The sequence below is a fragment of the Trichosurus vulpecula genome, chromosome 7, assembly GCF_011100635.1.
Source record: "Trichosurus vulpecula isolate mTriVul1 chromosome 7, mTriVul1.pri, whole genome shotgun sequence".
In the NCBI taxonomy this organism is placed as follows: domain Eukaryota; kingdom Metazoa; phylum Chordata; class Mammalia; order Diprotodontia; family Phalangeridae; genus Trichosurus; species Trichosurus vulpecula.
In genome coordinates, this window is record NC_050579.1 from 116,355,733 (window position 1) to 116,366,985 (window position 11,253).

General features: G+C 33.7%; 1 protein-coding gene across 1 annotated transcript; it reads right to left on the reverse strand.

The window, feature by feature from the left end:
- Nucleotides 1–7,744: 7,744 nt before the first annotated feature.
- Nucleotides 7,745–11,051, reverse strand: GJE1 (gap junction protein epsilon 1). Its single transcript, XM_036768227.1, has 3 exons — nt 11,013–11,051; nt 9,150–9,332; nt 7,745–8,137 (listed from the first exon to the last, which is right to left on the reverse strand). The coding sequence occupies exons 1-3, from the start codon at nt 11,049–11,051 to the stop codon at nt 7,745–7,747; spliced, it is 615 nt and encodes a 204-aa protein (XP_036624122.1).
- Between the last annotated feature and the right edge of the window lie 202 nt (nt 11,052–11,253).

Sequence of the window (11,253 nt, forward strand, 5' to 3'; positions counted from 1 at the left end):
GGTTAAGTGACTTCCCCAGGGTCACAGAGCTAGTAAGTGTCTGAGGCCACATTTGAACTCAGGAAGATGAGTCTTCCTCACTCCAGGTCTGGCACTCAATCCACTGGACCACCTAGTGCCCTCCCCTGGGGAATATAGAGGAGAGAAAATAAGTACTTACAAATTAAAAGTTCTAGGAAGATGATGTTAGATAGGAACCTTAAAGGATGGCTAAAACTTTGACTTAGAGATGGCAGGGAGGGCATTTCAGATGAAGGCTACACTTGACCAAAAAAAGTACCAAAACCAGAAAGCATGGGGCAGTTTGAGTAATAGCAAATAATCCACTTTAGTCTGGATGTGGGATTTGGGGATATAAGATTAGAAAGATAGATTGGGGGCAGATCCTCAAGAGCTTTGTGTACTAGGCAAAGGTATTTGGACGTCATCTGGTAAGTTTTTGAAGTTTCTTGAGATTGTCAGGTGACATTATGCCTGAGTTTTAGGGAGATTAATCTAGTGTATAGGATGGATTAGAGGGCAAAACAGTGAAAGCGGGAACACAATTTAGAAGATTATTGCAATTGTGGCTATTTATGTATATGTCATGTTTCAATGGAAGGAAACTCTTGAAATCCAGTGGTTATTATTTAAAGTAAAGTTTAGTCTAAATAGAAACTTAGAAAAGGAAACTTAGAAAACTCTAAAGGCTTAGAATGTTCCCCAGGGAGGTAACCTGGTTCAGTGGATAAAGTACTGGACTTGGGAGTGATGAGATCACAGATGTAGACCTAGAAAGGAATACAGAGGCCATCTAGTCCAACACTTTCCTTATTCCAGGACTTTATGCCTTCTTGAATGCCTTCTAAGAGTGAATTCATTTGACTGGCTGTTGAATCATGCTCCACTAAACCCCGTTATCTTTTTCAGTGGTCTAAATGCTTCCACCCCCCATCTTGGAATTATGAAGTTAATTTTTCTTAATCTAATCATAAGACTTCACATTTATCCCTATTAAATGTCATTTTACTTGATTAAGCTTAACATTCTAGCCCTCAGGAACTTTACAAATCTTGATGCAATTATCCAGTGTGTTAGGTATTCCAGCTTTGTGTCATCTGTGAAATTGATAAGTATATCTATACTTTTATCCAAGTTGTTAATAAAGTGATAAGTTGTCCAGGGCCAAGCATGAGGAGACCCAAGTATAACTCTTCCACTATTTCTAAATTCACCTAATGATACTATCAATTTGGCCTGCATCTTTCCATATTTTTCACAAGGTTAGCATGAGGTACTTAGTCAAACACTTTGGTAAAATCCATGAAAGCTCTGTGTAAAAGCAGTCTCCTATTCTATCAGTCTAGTGACTGTCAAAAAAGGAAATAATGTTGATCTTCCTTTATCTTTCTTGATGAAGTCATGCTAATTCTTTGCAATTATTACTTCATTTTCTAGACGTTCATTAACCATGCCTATAATAATATATTCTAGAATCTTGCCAGGAAAATAAGTCAAGCTCACTGACCTGTAATTGACAAACTCCATTATCTTATTGTTTTTTTCCAGAAATTTAGGACATCTTCACTAATTCTGTAGTATGTCTCTTGAAAGATCACTGACTGGCTTATCAATCACATCCATCAGTTCTATTAAAGCCTGAGAATGTAGTTAATCTAAGGCAGGTGACAAACTCATCCAGGACAACTAGATGCTCTCTTACTTGCTCCTCATTTATCTTGGGTGTTAACTCTTTACTAGGCATTTCTATTGTTTTTTACAATCCAAAGGCAATTTTCTTTAGCAGAGGTAACAGAAGCAAAATAATTGAACAAATCTTCCTTCTCTCTTTCCAACCATTTTCAACAGTAGACATCTCTTTTTCGGTCCTCCTCTTTTTTTTCCAGTATAGCTAAAAGCAACAACAAAACTCTTTGTCATTCTTATCTTTTCTTGTGAACTCCAGCTTTAGTATTTCCAATTTTTTCCTCGAAGGACCATTCCTTGTTTTTGTATTTATACTTTTTAACTTGACCTTGTTTCTGTATTCTGTACAAGTCTGCAGTGACATTGGTTTCTTTAGACTCCTCTCCTTTTCTCCCTCTAAGCAGTATTGTTTTTCTGCATGTCTTTAGAATTTTATTCTAATTTTTATAGAAACTTATTCTAAACTTCCGTCCTTGATCTCATCATGTTCTGACTCTTATGGCCTATTTCTCAAAACATATTTCTTCCTTATCCAGCATCATGTATCTTTTTCTCTTACTGTTGCCTTCTTTCTGTTTTCAAAACTGCACAGATGTCCCTAACCTTGAAAAAAAGCTTCACTTTTCTCTGTTTTCTCCAGACATGTTTTTTCGTCCTACTGCCAAACTTGAAAAAAGATTATTCTCTAACTTCTGCCTCCAGTTATTTACCATTCACTCACTCTTTAACTTCCCACAATCTGCCTTTTATTAAGTCTTTACTGACTCTATTGGGTCTTAAAGGTAATTAAAGATGACTGATTGTGAAATTCAAAAAATGGCTTTTTCTCTTTCCTTTGTGGCCTTGTTGCTTTCTGATGTTTAGATCAGCAGTTCCAAGAGTATGGTCTGTGGACCCCTGTGTGTCCCCAAGACCCCTTTCATGGGATCACAGAATCAGAACTATTTTCACAAAGTAACAATGCCATTATTTGCCTTTTTAAAAAATTCTTTTTCTCTCACAAATTTACAACTGAATTTTCCAGAGGCTACATGATCCGTGAATTAAATATTTAGCTACAAACATGAAGAATGGGTTAAAATCTTGTCTATAGAAATGAACTTTTGCCTTATAAATATGTGAATTGACAAGTGTGGCTGGCCTTCCTGTTTTGCTTAAATTCATTCAGTATCAGTGCAAACTGATCACTGAAGGTGCTAGGTTCATGTAAATCTAATATAGGTTTGGTCTAGAATGATCTATTAACAATTTATTCTAATAATTATTTGAAGCATTCAGTTAACAGATATGGAAAATACACACACACGCACACGCACGCACACACACACACACACACAGAGATATGTTTTGAAATCATGAACAACTTCCTACCCCCTTACATTTCACCACAATTTGAATAGCTCCTGAAATCCTACCTGCTTTGTAAAGCCTTTTTGGGTTAACCAAGCAAACATAGATTACTCCCTGCTTTGTACTTGAAGAGCTATAAGTTTTAGATATCACTTAGTCCAACCAACCCTACAAGATGGACAACTCAGAGAGAATAAGTAACTTGAACAAATTCATAGGTCTACTTAGCAATAGAACCAGACAGTACTAAAAGTCATTTCTAATCCTTAGCCCCCATTATTTTCAGTGTACTACACTGTGGCTACTTTTTATTATATAGAATTAGTCATGATGAAACATATGATTTCCATCAAAATGTAGTTAAAATCTGAAATATATAGAGAAAAACTATGAAGTAGATAATAGTTCTGTCTCTGAATACTAAAGTTAGGACTGAACAATTAATTGACCAGTGCATTTGAATCAAGAATTTGTTTTCTGCTAAAACACTGTGCCCTCCTCTGTCAAGGAGTTTACATTCTAATGGGGCACTGAGGGCTCTCCTTTACACATTAGGGCACTTATCCTTGGTGCTTATTAGAGTGTCAGACATATCGCAAACACTTGATAAATGCTTTATTATTCATTTATTTATTCATGATGGAATACATACAGGATCAAAATAAAGTAACCCTGTTTTAGGAGCCCTTCAACAGAAAGAGTTGATAAAAGCTTCAAATTTAGAAGCATACATATGTGTATATTACAATGTATTATATATCATATAATAACAATAATATATGGAGAAAGAGATTCATAGTTCTTAGAAGAATTTCATTGATTGGAAAGGAGCCTAGAAGAAATGAAGATTAAATGAGGAGCCAAGAGATGGCCATTAGAAAACAACTTGAGAAGTGAGTAAGTTTAGGAAGTGGTAGAGAAGCCAGCATTTTCATCTTCACACATGGGTTATGAATCTGGTGATATAATAAAATGACTTTGTCAACTCAACCTTAGCTAAATCCAAAGTAACAATGTTGGACTAATTCTATAGAACAGGCTGTACAAATTCCCAGTAGGACCACTTAGAAATTTCTCTTTCCTTTAAAGCATTTCCTTTAAAACTAGTGTACTCTGCAATCATCTATTGCCTTCCCCAGAAATGGTTATTGCTCCATTAGAAATAGTTCAACCAAATTTTCTGGGAGAGATGAAATTTTAGGAAGAAAGCTTCATAATTATAACTGATGATGCCGTAATGAAAATAAAGTAGCAATTAGTTTACGTATACTTCTAAATGAAGAATAGTAAAACTGACAAAATTATAATAAGAATTTTAATTTTTCTAATATATGTTGAACTCTATAGTCCTCTCCAGATACATTTTATAACTTTATATAAATAATATTAAACTATAACTTATCCTTCCCATGTTAGTAAACATTCCAGTTGTCTCCAATAGAATTAAAAATATTTTGTGTTTTTACAACTGAAATAAATAGGAAGGACATAACTCAAACAAGTTTTAAAAGAGTTGGATGAAGATTTTACATCTCAATGAATAATGTAAACCTTTTTATGAAGTTCTTTGTATTTGTCTTGAGCTGTATACTGTCCAACAGATTTCACAGCTATTATCTCATTTGAAATTTACAACAACCCTATGTGATAGGTGAGGGTATATATCATTATCCTCAATTTACAGATTGAGAAACAAATTCTAAAAAGTTAGGTGACTTGGAAGAGGTCACAAAGTGAGCCAAAAGCCAAATAAGAGGGGGAAGCTAGGTGGTGCAGTGAGTAGAGCACCAGCCCTGGAGTCAGGAGGACCTGAGTTCAAATCAGGCCTCAGACACATGTCACTTAACCCCAATTGCCCTGCCAAACCACCACCCCATCCCGCAAAAAACAAAAAAAAGCCAAACAAGATTTCAAATTCAGATAAAGAAATCATTTATATTGTCACTTTGAAACATGTGAAGTTATCAGATAAATGATCTAGCTAAATAGTGTTTGTCTAACAAAATTGCAATCTTTTCAAAATATAAAATGATTGACACCTTTAGAAAAATCAAAATAGTTATTTCAAAATATTTTAATCAGATAATCTTATTAACTGATCCATATGTTTTAGATTGAAGTGACATAAACAGAGTGGGGTGGAAACAAGTCTAAAAATCTTAGATGACTTGGAAAAAATCAGAAAATGTTCCAGAAGCAGATTTAGCTTCTGAATTCAGGTTAAGAAAGCAGATATTTTTTTGCTTTAAAGTATATGAAGTTGCCAAATAAATAATCAGAAACTATAGCATTTGGCTAACAAAATCACAATCTTTTAAAAATGTACGGAGATTAATTTGCTTGGAAAAAATCAAAATCATCACATAAGTATTTTAGCAAATATTCCTATTAATGAATTCAAATCTTCTACGTTGCTTAAAATTAAAAATTTGACTACTATTTTCTCACTTTTTCATCCAGAATCAAAATGGGAGTAATTTTAATTGAATTCAACAGAGATTTACTGTATATGTAATGTACATGGCAGATAATGTCAAATTTTTCATATTCTTTCAATTGCACCTAAAATTGGCTAATGCAGGATTTTATTATAGAGTGAAACCTAAACAAAAGTTGACATGTTACATTTTTTTACTCACAGAAGATTTATTATTTTGGTCATAACAAGAGTACATATTCTATCTTCGGCACTAGAAATTAAGGTTATATTCTCAGTACACTTTAACTTTATTATAAAAGACTAAGAACATGGAGATATGTTACCATTTTATATTTTTGTACAGATTTCTATTTTAAGAGCATTTTGTAGTAATATATGTTACCTATTTGTGGCCTCATGTCCTCTAAAACATTCATTTATATAAAAAATTCATGAAGGGATTTTGCTTAAATTCAAGATTTTGTCTTAATTCAAATTTAGACCATACTGGGCAATTTGGTCTAATAATTTACATCAAATTTGAGGTTTGCTATGGCTACGTTATGCATATTAGCAGATAATATTATATCATACTTAGCCACTGTTATATATCAACAAAGCAGTAGTTCCTGGGTATTGTCATTTACCAGTAACTTCTTTTAATTTGATTCGTGTTTAAAAATACTAAATCTTCAGGATAGAACTAAACAGTATAGACTAGTAAAAGTTTTGGTAATCAACGCTTTTATAGATTAATATAATTTTAGACTTGGTGGGGGCCTTAGAAATCAAATAGTTCAACTCCCTCATTATATAGATGAAGAAATTGAGACTAAGAGAAGTTAAGTGACTGATCAAGGTCCATAGGAAATCTAAGACTAGAATCTTTTGGTTTTTATCACACCTCACTTTTGAGTCTCTCTCTCCCTATCTCTCTCTGTCTCTCTGTCTCTGTTTCTCTCCCTCCTTCCCCTCCCTCCCCTCTCTCTCTCTTTCTATCACTTTCTCTCTCTCTTTCTCTCACTCTCTGAAATGTAGCCTACTTTTTCAGTCTTGTTTTACTTAGACAAAGCTTTAATCATGACTTTTTCTCAAATCCAGGAAATAATAAGGTGTTACAGAACGATAAATAGTTGTGTAAAGCTCAGAAACCTTATTCATGTAAGTATGCATCTGTCTTTCCCTCTTGATTCAGAACTTTTCCTTGCTCAATAAAATAATATTGAGAAATGAATACATCATCTAGACTAGCTGTAAGCCCTTTTTCACCCCATGGTGCTCCATTGCCTTGACTCCATCTTGAACATTAAGTCATCATGATGAGGGAATATCAGAACATCTTTGTGTTATGAATTCAGGTTTTTATTAAACTCCCCCCAAATAAACACCAATAGCCTGTCTGTATCTATCCATGAGGCCCATTCTTGATGACATTGACTGCCTGTTAACTGTTACCTGAGCTGATTCATAATTCCAGAAGAAGAAACCCTGAGATTTCCTGCCTCTGGATCCTGGCTATAAAGTTCTTTAGAGGGGGATCTTGTCTACAGCCAGGATTTGTATCATATTAATCATCATATTTTGAGAAAAATGCAGTTAAGCTGCAACTACAGTAGACAAACATGCATTAAAATCTTCCATTTGGTGGAAATCATCTCATAGGGGTATTAACTCCATCTAGTGATTAAGGTTCTCTATCTTTGTACTCATTAGATATCAGTGCAATGATAGCAATGAGTACATGCATCTAAACTAATAGCTTCCTTTCTTCAACTCTCTAATCAAACTGTAGAATATCCTATTTATTAATTGTTCCATGATTGACATGACTTAGAGAAGTTAACTTTTACCTGGATGCTATGGTATGGGCTACTATAGGAGATGATGAATTCACTTGAGGGGATAGAGTACAATGAATTAAGGGATATCCTTCTCAGATAAGGGTTGGGCTAGAAATCTGGTCAGACCCTAACATTCTCTGAAAGATATTTTTCAAAATAATAATTACATACCCAAATGGTCATGGAATAAAGGGCTGCATACAAAATTAAACTAAGTCTTTTGTTAGAGAAGCACTATATCACTGTTCTATAGTGTATTTTCCAATAGAACTATACCAACATTATCTTTTAAACAACGGGTGTCTAAAAAGAACTCCAGGGGAGGTGGCCTATGCTTTAAGAACAAATTAAGACAAAACTAAACTTTTTTGAATTTAAACTTTCATTGAATGCAATCAAGAATAAATGAAGTGGATGAATTCCCAGAATAGTAGATAAATCACAGCCACTATGCACTTAAAAAGCTTAACCTTCTACATAAAATCTCAAAAACTTCGGCAGCTCCTAATGCCACTGTGACTGCTGTAAATGTGTACATAGCAATGAGGAATATGGTCTTTTCAAAATGTTCTGGGACCAGGCATCTTATGATGCCCAATCTTTTTTCAAGTGAACTGGCATCACAATGATAAAGAGATTTTACTTGGAAACCAAAAAGATGACTTTGAAGCCAAAAGGCTATCACCTCGAGGATTATTCTCAGTAAGGCAGAGAGGATATAAAAGACAGTGTAGATGGGCCTCTGAAGTATGATTTCTTGATCAATGCTTTTACATGCAGCATAAAGATGGAAAACAGCTCCAGGAACCAGTACAGTCACTAGCTGTAATGCCCAGAATACCTAAAGAATGGCAGAAACATTAGTCAAATCATTTCATCCGTATGTCTGTTAAAAACAAACGAACAAACAAACCCAAACACACATGCATTGGGTTCTCTCAGGAGCTTAACTTTAGCTTTTGTTTCAAAACTTACACTGTCAACTGTAAAAATACTTTTATTGAAGGGAGCTGGACCTGGGATTGTGTTAGTGTATGGAACTCTCATTGAGGAAAGTTCTACTAATATAGATTTGGACTTATTCTGGAACATTTTAATATTTTAATTAAGTTTAATAGACCCTAATATATTTTCAATTCAGTCTAAAATAACAAAGTATTTAAAATTTGTTAAAATTAAATGATGTATTTACAGATTTTTTCCTCACTTAATTTATCCCAATTTACTAATAATTATGATTAGTGTTCTTTTAAGTAGCTATTTTATTTTCTCTTTATTAATACATCCCAGATGTCCAAAATAAAGTTGAAAAATGAGTATATTACCTAAAATTCAGCACTTCTTAAACTGTGGGTCACCACCCCACATGGGGTGGCAAAAAATTTGGCAACAGTAAACTGAACTCACAACAACCAAAATTTAATTCAAAATGAAACACATAATGAATCCAAGGTGTTTCTGGCAGTGCTTGCCCATGTTGCATCATGCCACTTCACTGCAGCCTTGGTTCTGAACACAAAGCATGTGCACTTTGCACTGTGCATGCCCTCAGACCATGTAACACCAGTGAATACTGCTGAAATACAGAAAGGGGTAGCAAGTGGAAAGTTTAAGAATCCCTAACCTAAATAATTGTTTTCCTGCCAACTCATATTTATCTGAAACATAAAGATCACAAGATCCAAAGAATGTAGAGTTAAAAGGCAACATGGATAGCCGACCCTCTCATTTTAGAGATAATTTAATACATTTTCTGGAATTATATAAGCAATACCATTATTTCTCTACTTTTTTTCATCACTGCATACTTCTGAATAAGATAAACTTTTCTTTCTTTAAAAAAATGTATTTACCTGTGGAGTTATTGGCCTGAACTGGTTGTAACAGAAGAGATTTATTTCCCTCTTATCTGGATCACAGCTAAAATGCAAGGCTTCATTCCCATAGACTGCAAAGCCCAACACTCCAAGGAAGAACATTCGAACTGAGCCAAAGAAAAGGGTGTGGAACTGACCGATCACTGTAGGAGGTCTGAGCTGTGACAGTTATAATGAAATGTCATTTGATAGGCGGAAAAGGAAAATGTATAATATTTCTACGAGTAAATTTGTTGGAAACTATTTCAAATCAATAAATCATGAACTTATAGAGCTAGAAATCACCTTAGAGTCTATCATTTAGTCCACCCCTCAAGATATATTGTTAAAAGATTTGTTCACTCTTTTCTTAATCTTTGAAATATTTATAGTAACAGTAACATGAGGAATACTTTCTAATATTGCAATTGAAAAATTATTTTAAAAGTTTTGATTTAAGATGATATTCACTAGCTTTATAGTCCTTTTTGTATGAATAGCTTAGTTCATCTAGAATATCTGAAAGTAATCAAATGAACCTATATTTGTTTTTTGAATCCTCATTAAACTCATGAGTATGTATGTTGCCATTTATAAATAAGTAATAATAATTGATATTTATATAGCACTTTAAGGCTTTCCTAACTAAATGGCCAAATAATGTGCAGCTGGTGTTACTTGAGACTAGCTGCTAATTTTGTACTTTTTATTTTTCATATTTTTTTCCAATTCCATGTAAAAAGTTTTAACATTTGTTTTTAAAATTTTTTGATTTCCAAATTCTCTTCCTCCCTCTCCCCCTCCCCCTCATTAAGAAGGCAAGCAATTCGATATAGGTTATACATGTGCAGTCATGCTAAACATATTTCCATATTAGCTATGTTTTGAAAGATACCACAGACAAAAAAACACACAAGAAAAATAAGGAAGGTTAAAAAAAGTATGCCTTGATCTACATTCAAACTGCATCAATTCTTCCTCCGGAAAAGGATAGCATTTTTCATAATGAGTCCATTGGAATTGTTTTGGATCATTATATTGCTGAGAATAGCTAAGTCATTCACAGTTGATCATCATAATTTTATACTTCTTAATAAGAGAATTGAGGCATTGGACTGTTTTATGGGCCAATAGCCAAACAGCTTCATGAGTTAATTTATTATAACTTTCAGTTAGGAGTTGTTATACTCATACTACAGTTTAAAAAGAAGGGTTGGGCGAATTTTCAGAGAGCAATCTGGCAGTATACAATTCACAAAAACAGTCTTATTTTGAGCCAAACATTTCATTATTGGGAATACATTCTCAGAACATCAGCATAAAGGGAAAAAATGAGATCCACAGCATTATTTATAATTCCAAAGAACTAGAAACAAAACTAAATGTCAGAGTTAGCAACTGGCTGAATAAAGTAGATATTAGTATAATGGAATACTACCATTAGATACAATAAATAGAATACTGTAAGATATCCAGAAAGACTTTTATGTATTCACACGAAGTGAAGAAAACAAAGCCTATATGACTATACACAAACACATGCATATATATGGATGCTTATCTACATCTACGTGTCTATGTCTATATACACACACAATAGAGATGATCAAACCCAAAGTAGAAGTAGATGCAGAAGAAATATTGTATGTAGGAACACACCTTTGTGTGTAAATAGTTTTAAGTATGTATTTATTTGGTTTTGTTGTTTAAAGTTAGGTACATAATAAATTAATTTTTAAAAGCATCATTGATACTTTATATTATTCCCAGAATATAACATCCGTTTTCATTCATGCAAATTAGGTAAAAACACATGAACATGTCCAATTCATTTGATTTCATTATTTGCTTAATACTCACACATCCTTCATAGAAGTTCTTGATGTAATTTAGAGACATATCTTGGTAGATGTTATCCTGGCACCACTATGGGGTATAATTTCCTGTCCTACATTGCCATCTTGTTCCCCCTCACCTCAAACTCAAATCGTTATATTCTCCCATGACTCTTACAAGCAGAAAACACTCATCACTGCACATTTGTCTCTCTTTATTTTCTCTATACCCTCACCTCCCCCTAACCCCACAGACCTCCTTTCAT